The sequence below is a fragment of the Chrysemys picta genome, chromosome 19 (assembly GCF_011386835.1).
Source record: "Chrysemys picta bellii isolate R12L10 chromosome 19, ASM1138683v2, whole genome shotgun sequence".
In the NCBI taxonomy this organism is placed as follows: Eukaryota; Metazoa; Chordata; order Testudines; family Emydidae; genus Chrysemys; species Chrysemys picta.
In genome coordinates, this window is record NC_088809.1 from 4,890,331 (window position 1) to 4,913,167 (window position 22,837).

General features: G+C 37.3%; 1 protein-coding gene across 13 annotated transcripts; it reads right to left on the reverse strand.

Annotated features, from left to right (window-relative positions):
• Window positions 1-793: 793 nt before the first annotated feature.
• On the reverse strand, window positions 794-22,821 carry SKA2 (spindle and kinetochore associated complex subunit 2). Of its 13 annotated transcripts, none has more exons than XM_065573107.1 (9): window positions 22,595-22,728; window positions 18,304-18,472; window positions 16,733-16,829; window positions 8,237-8,326; window positions 7,196-7,372; window positions 5,603-5,689; window positions 4,526-4,565; window positions 1,793-1,925; window positions 794-1,101 (listed from the first exon to the last, which is right to left on the reverse strand). In XM_065573107.1, exons 4-9 carry the CDS (start codon window positions 8,267-8,269, stop codon window positions 975-977), a joined length of 597 nt encoding a protein of 198 aa, XP_065429179.1. In that variant the 5' UTR covers window positions 8,270-8,326; window positions 16,733-16,829; window positions 18,304-18,472; window positions 22,595-22,728; the 3' UTR covers window positions 794-974. The 13 variants fall into 13 exon arrangements, with proteins under 13 accessions (XP_065429179.1, XP_065429177.1, XP_065429175.1 ...); XM_065573105.1 differs by lacking the exons at window positions 16,733-16,829; window positions 22,595-22,728 and adding exons at window positions 7,865-7,988; window positions 22,508-22,574; XM_065573103.1 differs by lacking the exons at window positions 16,733-16,829; window positions 18,304-18,472 and adding an exon at window positions 7,865-7,988 and having other exon boundaries at window positions 22,595-22,778.
• Window positions 22,822-22,837: the final 16 nt, after the last annotated feature.

Consider the following 22,837-nt stretch of genomic DNA (forward strand, 5'->3'; position numbering starts at 1 on the left):
ATCATCTGCCAAAGCCATTGCTGGAGTAGGGGTATGCTCTGGTAAGCTTATTAGTATGTGTGTAGGTTATTTTATTGTTTTAGTAAGTTCTCTGTAATGCTTTTACCTTAAGAATAACTGTGCTTACTTAGAAAGAGCTGTATAGTAACTTAACTGTGGGCAATCACACGGATTATAGACTCTGAAAAGAAGGCAAAGCAAACCTGCTTAGGCGGTCGGTCTTGTGGGGAAATTCACAGTGTAGGCAGGGAACTGTGCAGTCTGGAAATATCCTGATCAGGAGGAAGTAAGATGAGTGTCTCCGTCCAGGACAGGTAACAGCTGAGGAACCAGAAGCCTAAAAGTGGGTGCCTTTGCTGGGCCACTGATGGGGAATACATGGCCAATTGCCCTGAACTATGACCTATAAAGTACTAAAACTTTTATAGCCTACTTGGCTTTCATATCACTTACTCAGGAATCCAAGTAGAAGGAAAAATTTGTTGGTTAGATGCCATTAATCCCCACGCAGGAAAACAAGTACTGACACATGACGGAGTTAAAAACATGATTCGTTTTTCAGAGTAGCAGCCGTGTTAGTCTGTATCCACAAAAAGAAGAACAGGAGTACTTGTGGCACCTTAGAGACTAACAAATTTATTAGAGCATAAGCTTTCGTGGACTACAGCCCATACATCCGAAGAAGTGGGCTGTAGTCCATGAAAGCTTATGCTCTAATAAATTTGTTAGTCACTAAACATGATTCTGTCCACTATCTCCTACAAATATTAAAAACAAAACGAGTTTACAAAACTTGTTATATGGTTTTTAATTCACAATTCGGTATTACAAAGAGAATCCTAATACAGTCACATTAACAACAAATTTTCACGTACATCATTTTTATAAACAGAGAACTATTTGCTTTCCAATACGCCAGGAGCTGCACCCAAATTCCTTTTATCAAAATATGATTAGTTCATTAAGGCTTAAATTTACACAGTTAACTTAGCATTTCCTTGTTTGTCAATTTCTACAATGGAAAGTTCTTTCAGGATTTGTAGCCTGGAATTGGTGGCTTTCATATTCATCTTGTTCATCTGTGCAACACTCAGTGCTGCTCTGCAAGACAAGAGCAAACTATTCAGCAAAGTATTTACTGAAATCTGAAAAGACAGAGCCCAAGTTCTTCTCATAAATAATTTCTCAAAAATGTTGCTCCACATCTTAAGCCAGGTCTACACTAGAAACTTTCCCTGATATAGCAATGTCAGTTAGGGGTATGTATATACGTATGTATGTGAGAGGGGGTAGAGGGTTTGTAACAATTTTATACTGGCAAAAACCCTAATGTAGACACAGTTATCCCAATGTAAAAGTATTTTTATAGGTATAGCTTATTTAGCTTGTCAAACTGGAAAAAGGCATACTGGCAAAAGCATTTTTAAACCAATAAGCTGCAACCACACTAAGAGGTTTTACTGGTATAGCTATACCTGCAAATCTTTTCTATCATAGATATTTAAGGCCAGGTCTAAACTAAATTAAACAATTTATTTCTGTTGAACCTGCTGTTTAATTTTGCTAAAATATGAGTAAAGATAATTGATATTTTCATTTAACCCAACCCTACTCAAATAAGGAGTGTGGATGGGGGGAGGGAATATGATGACTACAATAGGACAACTCCAGACTTAGTTGCTGTTTGGTTTCAAAAAAGCCTACATTAAGTTATGATTTATCAGTCACACCAATGAACTATTAAAAATTAAAGGCTTGAAAACCAATAATGATATATTCTTTCAATTCTTACCTGTTCCCATTTAGAACAAAGTAGTTAAATAATTCCCTGTAAAAGCTGTTCAGGTCCACTAATTTAACAGTACTTCTGATAATCCTTGGTACAGCCATAAACATCTCCTTAGTCACGGGTTTGAACTGTGGTTCTAGTAATTTTAAAATAAAAATTACTCAAAAATATACACAGATAAAGTTAGGGTTACTCAAACATTTAGAAGTGCTCATGTAATACTGCCTACATTGAATATTAAACTGCTGCAATACCTAATTTATATAAGTTTTGCTCAGCACGGACATTGGAAAGCTGGAAGACTGGTGAAAGGCAGATCTTCCCATGTAGCAACTATAACAGTTACATGAATACTGTTCTGAACATAATTGTTGGAAGCAGTCATCCTTGCTGAAAAGTGACATTTATTTACTGGCATGTTCATCACTATGCATATGCAATATCAAATATATAGAATGTAATTTTCCATTTGGTTTTAATCTCAGCAACCCAATGCTTGCCAGAAGTAGATTCAAGAGTATCAATCCTTGTTAACCACCAACCCCTCAAGTACATCACAATTTCTACACAGTAATGTGCAGTTCTCAGCATTTGAGCTGTAGCATTCAGAGTGATGTGCTGAGCAAAATAGGTAATTTCTTTGATAATACTCTGAAACCTTGTTTGATAATAAATCATGGAAGTGGAAGAATAAAATTTTTAAAATACAAAATACAGATTTTTTTTATTTTTTAAATCAGTGAAGCACATCCTTCTAGCCTGGCAAGTTCCTGTAGGACCATCAAAGGAGTCCTGAAGATTATAGTTTTACCCACTTTAGATACCTCTGGTGGCCAGGCACCAAACAGCCTTCTCCCAGCCAAGAAAGAATAAACAGTGTTCCTCCCAGAACCCTTAAAGGACACTCTTAAATGGTCTTCCCCCCCCAGGCTTGTGCTAAGAGTGCTAAGGCTCTTACTGGCCTGGGGAGAAAGTAGGTATGTATGGAAACCTAATATGGGTCTATCAATTTGGTATAACAAGAGGCTACCAAGAGATCACTGGGAAAAACCCTGTTATAAATAATCATGTCCGGACGAAGCAATGATTATTCCCATATTAAAAGACTAACACTGTCTTTTTAAACTATAAGACAATTTCAGATTTAGGACCAGTTTTCAGTCCTGGCATAACTCCCAATGAAGTAAATAGGAGTTGTACCCCTCAGTCTCTTACATTAAAGCAGTGGTTCCCAAACTTGTTCTGCCGCTTGTGAAAGGAAAGCCCCTGGCACGTCGGGCTGGTTTGTGTACCTGCCGCGTCGGCAGGTTCAGCCGATCGCGGCTCCCCGTGGCAGCGGTTCGCTGCTGCAGGCCAAAGGGAGCTGCTGGAAGCGGTGCGGGCCGAGGGACGTACTGGCCGCCGCTTCCACCAGCTCCCATTGGCCTGGAGCAGCGAACCACGGCCACTGGAAGCCACGATCGGCTGAACCTGCCGACGCGGCAGGTACACAAACCGGCCCGGCCCGCCAGGGGCTTTCCTTGCGCAAACGGCGGAACAAGTTTGGGAACCACTGCATTAAAGTACATACTCTCCAGTGGATGTCAAAAACTAGTTACTAACATCTGTGTTCATTTATTTTATAACTACAGTAAATTAACTGTTTACTTCAGGCACTAAGTTCTACAGATAGCTCAGACCAAAAAACTTTGGGCCTGATCCTGTTTCCCCCAGAAGTGAATGGGAGTTTTGCCATCAGTGGTAGTTGGAGCAAGAATGGGCCTTTTTACCTCAGCTAAAATTATTTGCAAGGCCTTACTTTCAGAAACTGAAGCAGATTTATCCAGCTATCCCTTGGTAATGATGATTATAATTAAGGATAAGAGATTGTCACAGAAGTCATGGAAGCCACAGATTCCATGACTTTCAGAGACCTCCGTAACATTTTCTGCTGCAGGTTCAGCCCTGGGGTGGTGAGGCCAGAGCTGTCAGCAGGCAGGGGCCCTGGAGCTGTCAGCTGCCACAGGTGATGGGGTCCCTGGAGCTGTCAGCTGCCGTAGTGGGGAGTACTGGAGACCCCTCCGCAGCAGGGCTTGGGCTTCAGTCATCCCCCCAGCAGGGCTTGGGCTTCAGTCATCCCCCATCAGTCCCCCGCCCTCACACCCATTATTTTTAGTAAAAGTCAGACAGGTCACAGGTTTCCATGAGTTTTTGTTTATTGCCTGCAACCTGTCCATGACTCTTACTAAAAATAACTGACAAAATCTTAAGGTTAACTGTAATTGTAAGATATATTTGAATATATCAAGTTCAATATTTAGGACATCAATATGTATCTTAAGAGTATACTGACATTGTTAGTGTATTTCATTGTGGGCCTACATTATTAAATTTAAGGCTAGCATCCAAAAAACTCCAAATTTTTAAAATATCTATTATACATACACATGCACTTCATTATGGGCATATTATATATTTAAAAAGTTGGTTTTTTTTATGCTAACCTTGACTTTCACAATATATAGATCCACAATGAAATACACTAATAAAGTCAATATACTCTTAAGATACATATTGATGTCCTAAATATTGAACTTGGTATGTTTGAGTATCTTACAATTAAGGTTACCCACCCATCGAGAGAGAGAGAGAGAGACACACAGACAGACACTTTTAGCAACCAGAAAAAAATAAAGTGTTAATGCTCAGAAAAGGAAGCTGATTTCTGTGAAGCAGTAGAAGGGGGTTGTCACTTACCCCCATCTGGAATAGGAACTGTAGACACCGAACACAGTGGCTAAAAATAAACAGAATAGGACATCAAGTTTCATATATACTGTGCTACAATTGTGAAGTTGTAGCTGTAGTTTTTAACTAACCGTTATCAATATAGAAATATGGCAGATTGTTGGCAATTAATTGCCAAGGAATTGATATGGTAGAATTCCTAAGCATTAGGTGTATGCTTCCTTGTGAGTTACCATACTAGCTACTAGTCAGCATGCAGAAATCCTAGTGCCAAACAGATAAGATAGATAGAGAGGGGGGAACCTAGACTTAAATCATATTTGTAATAATATAACAAAGACCCTGACTAACTCTTTGCTGATATTTGTTGTTTAATACCATAAAAAGTCTTCGTTATGATTGGTTTTATGGCAGAAATCCTGAGTTTCTGCCTAAAAGTGTTAGACCTCTTTAGTTTCATATTATATTCCATCAGCATTGTAATGTGGTTAAGTTATTCTTAGCCAGTTTTCAAATTACATTTAATATTTAACAGGAAATTAGAATAATTTTCCATATTTATAGGCATTTGACTCAAGTAATTATGCTCTTCACTCCCACCCCAAAGATTTAGTAGCTATTCTACTAATAGCTGAATGATCTGACAGAGCACTTGTGACAAGAAACTGATCAACCAAAACGGAATACTCTTCTGAAGTCAAGGTACTGTTCATGTTTGTTTTGCACACTAGATGTGATCTAAAGCAGCATGATTTACCCATCCTTTAGTACTTTAAAATATATGCTACCATATAAATGCAAAGATGTCACCGTTTTCTTAGTAAATGGTAAGAGAAAGTTTCTTTTCCAAAACAAAATTTTCTTGAACAAAACTTTTCCTGGGGGAGGGAAAGAGGAGAATGACCAAACAAAACATTTGTGCAATAAACTGGAAAAGTAAAAAAAGTGAAACTATTTCAGGGCACAGTCCTGAAAACCGCTAGTCAAGTGAGCAGTCCTAATTCACACAAATAGTCCCACTGACTTCACGGAGATTATTCAGGAGTAAGGGGCTTGCAGAATCAAGCCATGTAAAGCCACAATTACCTCTTCCATTGGTGGGTCTGTTCCTTTAACAGTTTTACACGCTAACTGTTGTTCTGCACTCTGTTCTTCTTCGGACAGAGGTGAAAGCTAGGGGAAAAAAGAAACTGCTATTTTCACACTTGCGGTGGGATTTTCAGAAGTACTCTGTTTGCTTAAACCTTTTCCCATTTAAAACTATGGTAAACTCCCATTAAATTCAATGGGAGAAGAGTTAGGGGCTGAGTGTTTCTGAAAATCCCACCATTAAACTCATGTTCAAACTCCAAATAAAATCTACTCGTAGTATTCTAATGTTAATCTATAGTTCTAACATCTGAAAAATAAGTGTTCCATTTAAAAAAAATTCTAATCCCTTCTTTTAAATTGTTTCATCAGTCTCTGCTATAGTAAGTATAGAGATGGCTACAAACAAATATACAAACTACTGGCTGAAAACTTGTTGCCTAATCCTCCTTGGCACAAGTAAGTGGCTTATGACTTTACCACTTCACCCCAGGACAGAAATCTATACAATTATTCTCAACATGCTACTTGGCAGCATAACATTGGCACAAATGGAGAGGAAAGGTAATTGTATTTGACCGTCAGGGAAACTGCCATTTTTTTAAATAACGAGAAGGCATAACTTTATATATAAATATAAAAGTAACAGTCACAATGTTTGGTTAGGGACACTGTCAGATTAAATATAATATTTTGAGAGAGGCAGTGCCATCCAGTCAGTGTACTGAACACAGGGCTGGGATCCAGGAATATCTTAGTTTAACATTCTCTGTTTGATGTTGGGCTTGTCACTTAACTTCTCTAGGTTTAACCTTCCCTGTCCGTAAAGTAACAATAAGAGGGTTTCTAAGGATTAAGTAGTCAGTGTTTGCACAGCACTTAGAAACACAAGGAAACTTTTTAAAATATGATAATGCTTATAAAAGCTTTACATTTTCTAACATCTGAGACTATTAAAATTTAAAATAATTTTAGACTGTTCACAATTTATATTTACCACCACTCAGACAGTGAAAATAGATTAGTCATTTTCAGTTTTCTTTACAGTCAGTTTCCACTTTCTACCTGGCAGCTTTCAAGATAAGAGATAACACTTGAAAGATCAGTTTAAAAATTGGGATTTAATTCAGTGTCTGAGACATCAATTTCCATCAAACTATTCAGAGACATGGGGTATGAATCACCATTGTTTTACTCCATCTTGAAATCAATGGAATTCCACCAGAATTACCTTGGATTACCACAATGGTGAATCAGACCTGTGAGTTCAATAACGGGCACAGTCCCAGAAACCTTAATTAACGTGAGTAGCCCCAATGACTTCAATAGCGCTGCTCAAATGCGAAAGCATTTTTAGGATTGAGTATATTATATTGAGCTGTTACTTCAGTAATGTGAAATATCAGATCTCTCAACAGAAAACGTAAGAAAATTTTCCACACACAAAAAAAAGAAAATCTAACCCCTGTTCCAGTAACATTTTTGTACATACATGTTTATTCTTGATTTCAAAGGAACTACTCCCATCCATAAGGTTACATGTGTGCATTTACAGGACTGGGGCCCATATTAGTAAACTGAAAACATTACCTCAAGATCAGCGTGTCGCTGTAGTGCCTGCACCATCTTCATAGTGTTTTCTAGAGTAGCATGAATACAGCTCATAGATTCTCTTTGCTCTTTGGAAATTTCTTCCAGCTGTGCACATAACATTTTATAACGTGACTTCACTACTGAGAGTTTCTCTAAGAGAGTCACTGGATTTTCCTACATCAAGGTGAAAAAGTACATTTAAACTAGCAAGACATTAGAAAGATGATCAATTTGGCTACACAAGACTAAACATAGGATTAGATATTCCCAAAGTATATGGCAACTAGAACTGTTAAAAAAAAAAAAAAAGAATTGAAAGAGACACTTTGTCAGTTAAGTGCTTCCACTATAATCAGTAGCGCATTACCTATAAAATGACATCTTTCATGTTTTGGAAAGTCTTACTTCATCTACCCATACCACATGATAACTTTTCATAGGCAAACATAAATAGTAATAAGCCACTAACTCTCTGGTTCCACAGAAGATACAGTAGAATGAAGATTCTGTGTTTTGGTGCTTTCTTAATTTTTCTGAGTTAGAACGTGTAAGACGCCTCTTGTAAAAATCAATGTTCTTTTTCACTGCATCTGAACATATGGGGTGGGTGAGGGAAGATTTAAAAAAATATATATACTATAAAAAACGCATTATACTCCCCCTTACCCTTTTTCTTTCTCCCACAAGCCTGAGTCTAGTCATCATTTGTTGGCTGATCTATTGCAAGGGTCATAGCAGAGGTGTGTCTTGAGGAGGGTGTTGAAGTTGACAGTGCTTGCTAACACTTCAGCTGATTTCTCAAAACACAAGTATGGAGCATTCCATTATACTAAGATGTGGTTATTTTGAAATAAATCTACATCAACTGTCTTGGTATGTTGCAAAAATAGAACAAAAACAAACAAGATGACCAGGAGTTTTGAGATTATATATAAACAAACACAACAAAACATGTTTTATGATTAAAGAGAACTACCCATTTACAGTGAATTTGTGCAAGATACAACAAAATTTACAAATTTAATCTGAAAATAGTACCTCTGCTGATGGATTATCAGGAAGGTTTTTCATTATTTCAAACTCCAATTTGTGTTGAATGTAATCCAGATCAGATTCTGCCTTCTGGAACTAAAACATTGAAGATCAACCACAATGTATTAAATAACAAAAACAGACAAAAAGCATAGTCATCTGTCACTCTTTCCTGCACTAACAAAACAACCAACAACAAAAAAACCCCAATACCCCACCCCTACCCCCAGAAATCAAGATGTTTCAGTTTGAAAGACTGATGTACTATAAGCAAGGAGCTGTTCCCCCACTTACTAATGTTTGTAGGTTATTCCAACCTTCTTATATACACACCAAAGAGTAAACTTGCAAACTCTTTATAGTCAAAGTAATTAAAGGTAAGTAGCCTTAAAGTAATTAGCTAGATAAGAACTTGACAGGCAATGAGAAGTAGTGGCCAAGAAGGTCCTTGAAAAACTTACAAGAGCAGACAGTCTACAGCATTTTCTTGCATTATCTGATAGTTGAGCTCACTGCTCTCCACAGTGAGAGTGTTACATATTATACAGTAAGCCCCTGTTGCCAGTATGTAGTTTAGACAAAGGAAAATAGTGACCCAGAATTGAGAGGGTAAATTAAAATGTTTGTACATCAGTCAAACCAGGGTAACATTCTATGACCTGTCATAAGGACATGCATTCATCTGTGGCAATCTCTCTTTGGGTACACTACCACATGTATAATATAGCATGTAGCATGCTGTACCATTTAGAACCCATTGAAAAAGACTTCTCAAAACAGGAGAGAGGTTTTTTTTTCCCCAAAACATTCTTTAAGGACAAGTCAGCTGCAATCAATATTACTTATCTGTAATTTGAGTTTAAGGAAGGCCCATTTCCTCCATAGAGCTGGAGGAGACCTAAAAAGGACAAATGTACTTTAAACATAAAATTAGTTTCTTTACTTGTATTTTTTACTTCCACAACTAGGACCAACTGCTCTGGCAATTACTTCTGGGAAGTAACCAGCAGTGCAGGAACATCCTCAATAAACAGGGAAGGGAAGGAGGAGGAAAAGAGGAGAAAAACTGAAACAGAATCAGCTACATTATCCAGAGAAACCCTCAAAACAAGCTCAAAACAGGTGATCCCAAACAGGCAGGAACCATGTTTCCTTATTCATTTTTTTATTTATTATACGCACACACACACACGTCTTCGGTTTTATTGTAATGCATGGAATTTAGAGCTAACGGAAGGACTTTGCGTTAAAAGAACTGCAAGCAGGGAAAGAACATCTTACAGTATTTGATCAACAAGAATACAGAGATCATCCTGCTTATGTCTTTCTGCTTACAAAGCCAGAGAACAGAATTTCCTTTCAGTTGCTCCTGATTTGGAAAATATGAAATCAGGACTGGTTAGATTTATATTTAGTTTTGTTCAAAGTAGATTTTGAGTCCTGACTACAGATGGTATATGAAGTTGTTATTCCAACCTGTTTGAGGACTCTGGGATATATCAATAAACAAACAATCAGAAGGTGGTTTGACAACCACCTTGTCTGGAAGAAACTGCATGTAAAACCCTTTGATAAAGAGGGCTATTATATTAATACAAGCCTCTTGGTGGACCTAATGGCCAGTGCGAAAGAGATTTGAGATTAAGAAAATATGGCAATTTTTCCACTGCAGGTTTAAGAGGTGCCTTTGTCAGAAATACCCCATTTAGGCTCCATTATATGGCCTTAGATTTCTGAAAGGAGGCTCCTGAGAAAATGCAAAGTGGAAAGAAGAGATATGGGGATTCAAAAGAAAATAGAAGGAACTTGGTGCACTGTACTTTACGTGGACCATTTGGGGTGAAATCATGACACTAGTGAAGGCAAAGGGAGTTTTTCCATTAACTTCAATGGTGCCAGGATAACTCTTGGATTTTCAGAAAATTCAGGCTCAGCTCTTATGAGAATTATTCAGTAAGAAGTCTTTCATAACACACTTCTGAGATCAGTGGATGTGGGCTGAATACCCAGAAGCGGTGACCAGAGTTCTAGATACTGAAATAAATGGTGTATATACACAGGTATTCACTCATACAGTAGGCCTACAGTAGTTTATTGTTGACTTTGCTTTTCTGATACAGTAGGTTTTGAAGGATCTAGGGAAGATTTTTCTCTTCGAGAACTTACTTTATCGGATATCACAACTACTGTCAGAGGAAAAGAGTTCTCTTGCAAACAATATCAGAGAAAATAGTTTTCAATTCTGACTAAAGTCAGAGAAATGACTGAAGTCATTGAGATGTTGATATTTATTCCAGGAATTTAAAATTAAGATACAGTGGATGTTCATAGTTTGGTAACTTCTCCCCCAATAGTATTGTTTGTAGAAGCATACTTCCCTGCTTTCTTAGATTATTTTGGTGAAGTTAGAGATTTAGAGGTTATGATCGAACAAGGGCTTTCTGTACTCTTCTAAAAATTTATATTTAATAATGAAATATGAAAGTAAGGCTGCTATTCTCGATCACTTCCACTGAACCTTTCAAAGCTCCAAGAATTTCTTACAACTAAAAACCCATTGCAATTCTCCCATTAAGTCAAGGAAACTGTTAAAGTATTAACTTCAGCTGAAATTTCTAACTGTTTACATTATGTACTGACAAGATGCATTGTAAACTTCTTTTGATTTTTAAACACATTTTGTATGTTATCGTCAGTTCAACAGCCTTTTTGGTGTTAGCATTCATTATATGTAGACAGCAATCACAAGAGCTTTTCTGTAACTTTCTATTCTTTAAAGGAAATCTAATGTACAAAGTGATCCACCTTTAACTGACATCTTATTATGCAGAGCTTTCTTTGAATGACTGAATGTTATGACAAATTTAATAAATATTTTAAGTGTATAAAGGATAGGTTTTCATAGTGATGACTTATTTCATAGAGACTTATACACAGCTGCCACCGATATTAGTGAGACTTGACAGCAGCTAAGTCCACACATCTAGCTTGAAATGTTACCCTATATTGTCTACAATTTCAAATGAGTCCAAATATTGTAGAAAAAGAAAGTGACAATCAAAATATTGTATTAGTAGAAACAGGCAGGTAACACATCCAACATCTGCTGCTAGGATAATTGTGTTGCCACAGTGAGTAACCACACTAGAAGAGTTTTTTAGGCTACCATCAGATACCCTGATGAGCTAGAAACATTCTATTCAAGTAGAATCCCCACTTCTCCTTATTTTCCCTTACTCCCTTTATCTAACCCACTCCACACACCTACTCTTTCCTTCCTCCTGCTCTTGTCTTTGTACAGTCTTTCACAATTACCTGAATTGCCCACTGTGTGGAACCAGCAATTTCTTACTACACCAAACACACACCTTTTCTTAATTCACATCTCTCAAGGTGAAGTTCTTCTGTGGAGCTTTAAAATTATAATCTAAAGTGTGAAATAATATCAAAAAAGCAAAGAAAACACCTTTCAAAAACTGGACCTTGCCTGATCCATTCATGTATTAGGCACCTGAATTTTATTGTGTTATGTAAACAGTAAATCCTTTGTGAAAGACACCGTCTTCCATGCATGATACAGCCTGTTATTTGTACTTGTAAATTTGACATTCTAAAAAAAGTGACATTTTAGTATTAAATGTATATAGGACAGAAGTGCCACAACAAAACTAGCACATCCATAAAGAAACATCTCTACCTAGGGCTTGCCTACACTTACAGCGCTGCAGCAACACAGCTACATCACAGTTGCACTTAGTGAAGACACTATCTAAGGGCTGGTCCACACTAACCCCCCCAGTTCGAACTAAGATACGCAACTTCAGCTACATGAATAACGTAGCTGAAGTCAAAGTACCTTAGTTCGAACTACAAGGTACTTACCGTGGGTCCACACGCGGCAGGCAGGCTCCCCCGTCGACTCCACATACTCCTCTCGCGGAGCAGGAGTACCGGCGTTGACGGCGAGCACTTCTGGGATCAATTTATCACATCTAGACAAGACGCGATAAATCGATCCCAGAAGATAGATTGCTTACCTCCGGGTTCGGCGGTAAGTATAGACATACCCTAAGCCACCTCTCCACCTCCTTGAGAGGGGGTAGCAATGTTGACAGGAGTAGCCCTCCCATTGATGTCACGCAGTCTACACCAGGGGTTAGGTTGGTAAAACTACGTCGCTCAGGGGTAAGATTTTCCACACTCCTGAGCAACGTGGTTTATTATACCAACAAAAGTTTGTAGTGTAGACCAGGACTTGATAATGTAACTGTATTTAAAAGTCAGTCACTGCTGCTTCAATCTTACATATGCTATTACATGAGTTTGTTACTAGGACATTAAGGGCTGAATCCAGCTCTTCTATTACACTTTTTGTTTTGAAAGATTGTTACTTGAGTAAGCCAATACAAGAAGTATTTTCTTACAGTAACATTGCTAATTTTATTATTTGCTTAGAGACTAAATATTTGGTAGCTGACATTCAAATGTAAGACTTTACTAATGAAACAAAAAAATATATATATTATTTTTCTTTCTAGTTAAAGGTGTTAAATCTTCTCCATCAATTTCTACAGCTCTCTCAGCCTGGTCACTGTCCTTTCTCAGTACTAAAAAAAAAAACTATTAGCAATAATGTGTAAACAGCTGTGAGTAGAGACTATCAATGACATTTCAGGATCTGGTTATATCAGATTTTATTTTTGATTATACTAAGAATGTGTCCTCTTGTTTGATCAAGATACTCACAACAAATTTAATTATTCCCTGATAAATCAGACAAAGATAAGTGGATAATCAAACTGATGACATCACCAACACATTTCACGCAATTCTTTTATTTGGATAAATGAGCCACTAGGGAATTGGATAATTGCCCTGTGAAATAGGCGATAAGATTATTGCTTAATTAACTTTCATCTGCCATTTTTATGTCTATTAGGGATTTCTGGTTTACAGAAAGGCAGTGTGCCCAGTTCACAAAACTAAACACTATGAATTTCTTCATATAATCATTTGGGATTATAGTTGAGAGAGACTGTTTTGAATGTAAAATAAATATTTATAGAATTAATTCTAACTCAATGTGGTTTTCACTGTTTGAACTGACATTTAACTCTATAGCAATAATTAGACCATTTGAAATGATCAAAAAAATGTGATGCACTAATGCAACCTAACTTCCATTGACTTAAATGGATTTTGGGTCAGGCCCACATTTAGGTAGTTAAGTATATCCAATTATCTTATATTGATAGAAGATTGCTTCACACAAAATAATGGAAATCACAAGATCTTTGCCCATTAAGACTTATATATATATATATATATATATACACACACACACACACATACACATATACATATACATATACACACACACAATTTCTTGAAAATTAGAAATCCTTTAACAATACTCTTCTTAAATAGTTTGAAACTAAACAAACCACAATGCGTGACAAAGCTTCTCCATCTATCTCAGATTTATGGCACTATAAAAAAAAGCCACTTTAACTTCTCTCTTCTGATTTATGTCCATCAGACCCTTGTGGTGAATGATGCAGACTTGCAATACAGAATTAGCCACCATGTGTAATACTACATAAGAACCACTCTCTCCTTTTGAGGCACCTCCCTTCCCCTGCACTCATTTATCCAAACATTTGTTGCTATTTAACATTTATCTTTATTTAGCAAATATTATTCCAGAAAGGACTACAGTATTGTACAGATCAGATGGAATGTCATGATCTGTACCCATCAGGCTCAAAATGTTTCCAGCGTCCTTTTCTACAAAAAGAATCAAAATTAATATTAAATATTTTCTAACCACCCAGCAACAGTAAGTGGGGGAAGACCATGATGCGTGATCGGAGATCACTTACGCCATTAAACTGTTTTGCGATTACTTTAATAAGGGAATCAAAAAGTCCAATATTTAAAACTCAGTCACCAGTAGAAAAAAAAAAATCCTCATTATTAGATTTACTATTAAACTTATTTTAAAAGAAAACAGAACAGCCAATAAACAAAAATATTAGACGCTTAAGAAACACTAAAAGTTATGTACTCCATCAACAATTAACTTTCTTGAAAGGTTCCTTTTGCTCCAGAAGGGAAACTCTGAGAAGACACAAAAATGAAACACTGAAACAATTCTATGAAGCCCATAACGTCACACCAACCTCCTCAAAATACAGTTTTCAATTTCGAAGTACACAAATAAATTGCTATGTAGCATACAAGTGCTGAACCTATCTGACAGCCACATCCTAAACTGATCTAATTAGAGGGTGCTGGTCCGTACTAATAAGAAACTTGAAAAAAAAATTCTAGTCTAACAATAAAACACCTGCTAAATATTTCAAAATATTAATGAAAAAAAACCCAAGATTAAATTTCAAAAACCCACAACTTATTCTCCTGAGCAGAGTCAATTTTTAACAAGTCAAATATACACAGATGGTAGGTCTAGGACAAAACTCACAATCATAATACCTAGCTCTTGTTTCCATAACAAATATTAAAGTTCATATTGATGGTAAAATACACTAGCTGATTATTTAAGTAGCTTAAAATTAAAATTCATTACAGTGTAAAGAAAAACATGAAACAAATGTTACAAAATAGGTGTTATCTTTGAACAACACACAGAACCTATTGAACTTTGATATTAGTTTTTCCAGTTGCCCCAATAAGCCAATACATTTACATTATAATATTAGAACCTGGATTATTTACAATTGCATTCCTTATGTCACTATTTTTGCAATATTAAATTATCAATAAGGAAATACCTTTGAAATTTGAACTATATTGTCCTGTGTTTCTAACAGAATGCAAAATTAACAGAACTCACATTATTTCTTTATAGCTTTAAAAATTCCAGTAAGGACAATGATATCCTTACAGATATCCTTCAATTACAAGTTAGCAACAGATTGTGTAATCAGGAATTTATGTGTATGTAACCTTGAAAACACAAATTATAGAAACATTAAATCATGAATAATATAGACTCATTTGTCATTTACAGTCACTACAATGGGTTTCTTAAATTGAACAAATGAAGATGACAGGAAAAATACAGAGTGAATGGTTTTACTATGAGTAGATGCGGATGTATTTTTGGTATGTGCTTTCTAAAGACTCCCATCAACATCAATAGGCTTTGGAGCAGGCCCCAGGACAATGGGGATTTTGCCACTGACTTGTTTGGGAGCAGGGTATATCCAAAGCGTATATACTTTTAATTTTGAGATTCACCTTTCAGTATACTGAAAACTTTTACTCTCTTCCATGGATACTTCTTTTGGCTAACTTTGGCATAGTAGTTAAAACACAGGATAGATGTGGAAGAGTTTAATCTAAGAAGTCTCCAATTTTAGGAACAAGAAGAAAATACTTCTTTAACCTCTTAATCCAGTAATTTACCATTTGACTTTGACAAAACTGCTCCTGAGGTCCAATCCTAGAAGTTACATTAATCATAAAAATATACAGTAAACTTTTTAATTACACTCTTTATTGTTTAAAAACCTTCATAAGGATTTAAAAATCTGTCCTGGTAATTCGGTCATCCTCTGTGGGAGAAAGTTTATATTCTTGATTTCTAATGACAGGCCATTAAAACAGTGTGTTTTTTGTTTACTTCTTTATCTGCACCCACATATCTCAGAATGAAGACATCAGGAATACAGATTACTGTGACTGATGTTAAAAAGCATCTAGGAACACTCAGTTTCTAATATAATACTGTTTAAATATGTTTGAAGGAAGGAATAGATTATAATAGATGCCCCGATTTTATAGGGACAGTCCCGATTTTTGGGTCTTTTTCTTACATAGGCTCCTATTACCCTCCAACCCCTTGTCCCGATTTTTCACATTTGCTGTCTGGACACCCTAGATTATAAATATGTGTGTCTTTACAAAGTATGAAGCACAGCTCATAAGAATATAAAGCATGTTAAGCAAGGCAGAATTTGAGATTTCAGACCGACAGTGAACCATTAACTGCAGATTACTTGTATAATTGAGAATATTTAATTTTAATGTGCTATTGCTTGTCTATCATGTAACTAATATTTTAAGACTTGCCCTTAATGAAATTATAATTAAATATCACACCTTGTTTTGTAGAACTATACCTACATAAATTTAAGAAATTATGCCCATTATAAAAAATTTCCCAGAACAGCTTAGATGTATCTGAGATACACCCCTCCTTTCTGCCACTTGTTTCTTATTTTATGAAAACATAAGAAGTGACTGTTTGAGCAAATGCATCTCTTAAAAAAAAAAACTGGAATGGGGATTAAAGATCAAATCACTATAAAAGTTTAAATCTACAGATACACCATTTTCTAAATCTAAGAATAGTAAAATACAATTTAATTTCAGTGTTAAAAATCTCACCATATTGTTATAGATTTGGAACCTTTGCACAATGAATATTTTACAACAATGAGAAAATGTAAATTTATTAAATGCAGATTTACTCACAGGCTTTGAAGAAACTGTTAGAAGCTGCAGGGCAAGAATCAAGATATTGCTGTGTACTCTGCTTTCAGATGCTTTGACAATACTATTGCACTGCTAGCTGTAAAGTACAGTAGTGCAATAAAGTCAGAGCATTCGTTAGCAGCAAGACATAGGAAAGGTAAGTGGAAATAATTTGTAATGAAAAGAATAACCTACATCAGATATATTTTGAACAAAAGTAATGTTTCTATTTAGTAGGCTGACCCTTTTTGAAACAAGAGAAAGCAGAATCCTGAACAGCTAGTCAACACCATCTATGTATACGCTTTAAGTAAAAATAAGTTGATGTCAGATGCTGGCATCTTGTGGGTTATGGAAATCTGGCTACGGTTAATGTTAATCAGGCCTACTAGACACATGCAGGGACTTGGAAATTGTTAACACATCATGGAATGTCTGGATTCTCTTGACCAAGAAAAAATGATAAAAAACACCAAAAATCTGTTGTGAATTGGGTTTAGAACATTTTGCTGCTGCTGCTGCTCTTGCCCAACAATCACATTTCCAAATACATCTCTCTTTCATGTGTGTTATGCAGCTGAACAAAATAATGAGATGCCATAGGACAGAGGTTCTCCAGCTGTGGTCCATGGACTACTGGTAATCCAGGGAACACTTTCTGGCCACATGAAATTTGTTCTTATTTCCAGCTGTTAAACTTAAAACAATTAAAGTAATTTATTTTAGTTTCCTAATATTTGTCTAGCAAATGCTGTGGTTACCACAGCAATGATACATGATCACAAATGGGAGAAGGGGCAACAGGATTGTGAATTAGGAGAGAGGTGTCTGAAAGTCAGATTCTTTATTAAAATCTGGTCTACAATATGAAAAACCTTCAGAACCTCTAGGGCTAGATAATTTCATCGGCCATCTCCACCTGTACATTCTAAGATTCTTAACAGCAAGACTCAGACAAATGGAGGAACTGAGTGAAGGTGCATTAAATCACTATGGCTGCAACCTGAGCCAAGTCCACACCTATGACATCATCTGCATTGTTTTCCTAGGGAAATTAGTATGATGTTCCCTTCCTTGCATTTGGAACATATTTCTTGGGCCATGATCCTAGTTTTGATAAAGACAGCACGTGTGAAAAATGAGTAAGTGGCAATCCTACTTTATTGTTATTGTAGCATAGTCTTCCAGTCTGACTAGACAAATACTCGGACCTTTAAATTGTGATTCCATAAAAAAAAAAAAAAAAAAATTACTAACGTGGACAGTATCACTGGCCAATGCCCTTTTAACATTGCACTGCTTTTTGTGTATGATCACTAGTAGTACAACATAAAAAGGGCACTGGACAGACACCACTCACCAGGAAGTAATAGGTAGGTCCAACATACTAAAAATACAATGAAATAAATGAAACAAGACTGCTCTCAAACAAGCATTTTAAGATTAATCTAGCAATTCTGTTTTTACAGTAAGGAACACTGAAATGTTGCACATGTGAATGTATTTTCCTCAGACCTTTATGCTACCTCCAACATTTGAAGGCCTGAGACTTAAAAGTAAATAATACTTACTAAAGACACCATTTCTTTAATCATAATCCACCACCATGTATTGTACAGTACTCTCAATAGGGCCTGATCCAATGCCCACTGAAGTTCGTAGAAAGATTCCCACCGATTTTAATGGGCATTGGATCGAGCCTCGTCTTCGATGCATATCTCCTTCTGAAATGCATCAAGTCTTAAAAAAAAACAAAAAACAAATAAAAAAAACTAATTTAGGTTTATGCTCTTTTTACATAATTAATTTGACCATGTTATGGATCCTCTGACTCACTCTTCTCTTATTGTAATTTGGTCATTTGTCTTTCAAATGTATGCAGACTTGCTTTTAAGCCACATGGTTGTTCAGTATTATCATTCACATTGCTATTAATAAAATTAGTTCTTTTTAAGTTTTCCTACAAAACAACTATAGTCTATCCTCAGTTCATGAAAAGCTTTTAGCTTCTAGAGGAAGTACATACCGAAACTGGGGAAGTTAGAAGTACTATTTTATCACACTTCTATGGAAAGAGCTGACGACTTTATAGAAAATACAGGAAGAACAGACAAGCCAAAAGGATAAACAAGACATACAAAGCTGCAATACCAGGGACAGTTACCAAGACACAAATTCCCATTAATTTAAATAATTGAATGCTTTCAGAGAGAGAGAGAGAGACAGACACACACACACACACTCTTTTGAAAACCTAACTAAGCTTGTGTGCAAGAAATTAAAACAAAGTAAAATGGTAACATCTCGTTTAAAAAAAAAAAAAAAAAAAAAAAAAAAAAAAAAGAGAGAATACAACTAAAAATTCAAGATGGCCCTGCATTGTGTCACTCATGATCCTTCCTAATGGCAGAAGGCAGCTGGACATGTCTCCCTTTGGAACAAGTCAACAGTACCCCTAAAATCAAACAGAAGAATGCAAGATGGCCCTTGCCAATATAGGAGCAAAGGAACAAACTATAGTCTTAAATACTGGTAGCATAAGGTAGTAGTGACAGAGTGCAAATTATATATATGAATGATTTGGTCCAAACCAATCCTAATGCAATCTAATGCAAAAATCAAGATGTCTACTTGGAAAGTAGGTCATAAAAACATTGGTTGATATCCTGGCTGCAATTAAGTCAATGGCAAGATTCCTATTGACTTTAAAGGGGCCTTGATATCACTCACTATTCCTGCACTGTAATTTCTTTGATTATTTTTGTTGCAATTATTTTTGTGTCCTGAAGCAAAAATCATGAACCATCAGATTCTACAAAGTGAGGCTAAAATGTGAGTATTTGTAATACTGACACAGAATTTGACATTCAACATATTGATAGTTTCTAGGCAGTTTTTCACAATAAAAATAGTTTTAAATTTAAAAATAGGACAAGTTTAAAAAGAAAAAAGCAACAGAAGAGACAGGTAGATCTCAAAACAAATTGACTGTATGGACATTACTATCAGTTTTACATTTAAAATCAAAATGGATCTTCAGAGATTTGAGAAAAATGTAAACGTCATTCAAGTCAAACAGTATAGTATTACCACGCCAAACATTATTTGAGTATGATGACATCACTTTAGTAGATACTGGATACAGGAAGTATAATTTACCAGATTCCAAAATATGGCTTGGGATTTAAAAACAAAACAAACAAAAACACAAAACAGCTTAACACAAAGCACGCATCTTTAAAATATACTGTGAAATTGAGATTTACATAGTGTACATATTTAATGCAGTGACCTTTTAACTCTGGAGCATTAGATTCAAATATTTTCTAATAGTGTGATACAAAGAATGTTATTTTGTTCCTAATTGTAATCTGGTGTTGTCATAAAACCACTACATAGGTTACAGCACTACTCAGAAGAGCCATTGGACTGGAACAGAAAGGTAATGCGGGTCACTCAATGAGATGACAGAGGCACATTAGAAGAACAAGCTTATACTTTTGGCTGAATACCTTCTAAGTTGTTTATTTTCAGACAAAAAATGCTTCATTTGTACATTGCTGTTAACATATTAAAGAAATAATTACATTGGAAGTGGAAGTTCAAAAATGTGAATGGAAGGGACAGTTAGGTAACTGAAAAAAGTTATTAAATGAAATAGAAGGGGCTAGGAAGTGCTTTAATTTGGTGCTTAAGAAAGTGAAGGGCTTAAAAGCATTGACTAGATTCAGGGATAGCGAGGACATAAAACATGAACACTTTCCCACAAAGCTCTGCCATTGTACCTCCTAGTTCTGAGATTCTCTTGAGAAGCTCGTTATAGTGATTTAAAAATGTATAAATAAGGACCAGGAGAACACCAAACTCATTTTCACTTTCCATCTAATTAAAATTTCAATCCCATGTTTCCATATATTAAAAGCCAGAGTACTAACCTACTGCAATAGCTAACTCCCTGTATTCAATAACCTAGGTGTGTTCCCTGTGGGGCTATTGCTGGTCTATTAGACGGGTTACCAAAACAAGTAGCATTATTGAGATAAATGGGTAATTGGAAGTTTGTTGACAAATACCACAAGGAAACAATATAGAGATATTTTGCAGAATCACATTTTATTGTGTGTAATTCTCATATAAAAGCCTGTATGGTTTCAGAGCAGCAGCCGTGTTAGTCTGTATCCGCAAAAAGAACAGGAGCACTTGTGGCACCTTAGAGACTAACAAATTTATTAGAGCATAAGCTTTTGTGGGCTACTGCCCACTTCTTCGGATGTATATAGAGTGGAACATATATATGCATCCGAAGAAGTGGGCAGTAGCCTACAAAAGCTTATGCTCTAATAAATTTGTTAGTCTCTAAGGTGCCACAAGTACTCCTGTTCTTTTTATAAAATGTATGTTTATGGCACAATGTAAGAATTAATATCCATAATAAATTAGAATGCACAGATCATTCCCAAATGTCTCCAAGCATGTTAAACAAAATTATAAACAGACACATATGTGCCTATAATAATCCCCATAACTACTGAAATAAATTAACATAAAAACTCCAGAAACAAAAAAAGTAGCTTAATACTTCAACTACCTCCTGAAGGATGCCACAGAAGGGCTCTGGTGCATATGAAGGGGAAATCCTTTCTAGGGCCTAATTGCACTATGAAAGTGACTTGTGTTAAAGCCCAGCTATTTAACATGACTGGAGGTAGGAAAAAAAGAAACTATGGTCCTGCCTGGGGCAACTGGATCAAACAGTGCTAAAATTAAGTTAAGAGACCTATGGACTGGAAGGGCTGAAGTGAGCATCATCCTTCCCCCACTAAGCCGGGCACACAATACCAGTCTAGTAAGGAGCCTGACTTCTTTGCCAGACTGAAAAGTCCCATGAAACATCTCCATCAGCATAGTCAGTGGGGAATAGGCTAGCCAACAGGAGCTCTGCCCCCACAAGATTTTTGGGAACTAGAATGTCCCACACAAGTTTTGACCACTCATCCTTCAAAGTGGAAACGGACCAGCCCAAGTGAGCTCTTCCCACCCTCAACCAGATGAGAGCATGGCTCAGCTTCAGCACAGCTCTGCCCTCCTTCCCCCATACAAGAGGGGCCCTGTATGAGAGAAGAAGTGGCCTTGAGGAGGACTGCGCCAGTTTCCCCCCAGCTCACCTCCGAGATAAAGAGAAGAATGGATCCGCCCTGGGGAGCTCTGCTCCATCACCAGCCCACTGGGATGAGAGGCAAATGGACCACCCAGAAAACTTCTACGCCCACCCCACTGCCTCCGAGGAGAGAGAAAAATGGACGGGCCCCAATGAACTCTGTGCTCCACACCCACCCCAGCATGCGGGAGATTAGACCAGAGCAGCCAACGTCACCTCCACATGCTACTGGGCTAGAAGTTCCATGCCCTCCCCCTCGCTAGAGAATGGGCCAGTCCAGGCAACCTCTGCTCCACCTCCCACTTCCGGGCCGGAGAAGAAAATGGACCGACCCAGGAGAGCGCTGCTCCACAACCCCTCCCCCCACACCCCCTCACACGGGGAGAGGGGAATGGAACGGCCCGCCAAGCTCTACCTATTCCCCTACCCAGGGTGAGAACAAAATGAACAGACCCAGACGAATTTACCCTGCCCCTCGAAAGAAGAATGGGCCGGCCCGACGGGTGGGAGGAACAGTCCTGTGCCTCCCGCTTCAATCCCCAGCTACCCCCATGAGTCTGGATAGGGACGGTCCCCCTGACCCCTCCACCTCACAGCTTGCGCCAGCGCGCGCTTACCTCCAGCCTCGCGCCCCAGACACAGGCCCCACTACCTCTTACCCGCCGGCCTCGCTCTCGGCCTGGCCCCCCGCCCCTTGAACTCACCATGGTCTCAAGCCTGGTAACCGCCGTCTCCATGTTGAATAGTTGACATTCCTCAGGCAGCGGCGGAGATATAGCCACCCCCTCTTTCACAGGATGGGAAAGCCGGGGGTCGCCATTGGGCAGCTGTCACTCACTGCTTAATTGGGATTGGCCCTCTGCTGACACAGACCCGCGCCCATTGGGCAGGGAAGGACGTAAACCCTGTTTATGACACGGATGCGGCCGTTGGTTGGAAGAAAAACT

Excerpts from the sequence above, each read along its gene's own strand:
- SKA2 (XM_065573095.1), bottom strand. The coding sequence starts at position 22,627 with ATGGAGACGGCGGTTACCAGGCTTGAGACCATG. Across the intron at positions 8,327-22,594 it reads TTACCAGGCTTGAGACCATG|TTCCAGAAGGCAGAATCTGA; the intron begins GTGAGTTCAAGG and ends TCAATGTTTTAG. Across the intron at positions 5,690-7,195 it reads AGCGACACGCTGATCTTGAG|CTTTCACCTCTGTCCGAAGA; the intron begins GTAATGTTTTCA and ends TTTTTCCCCTAG.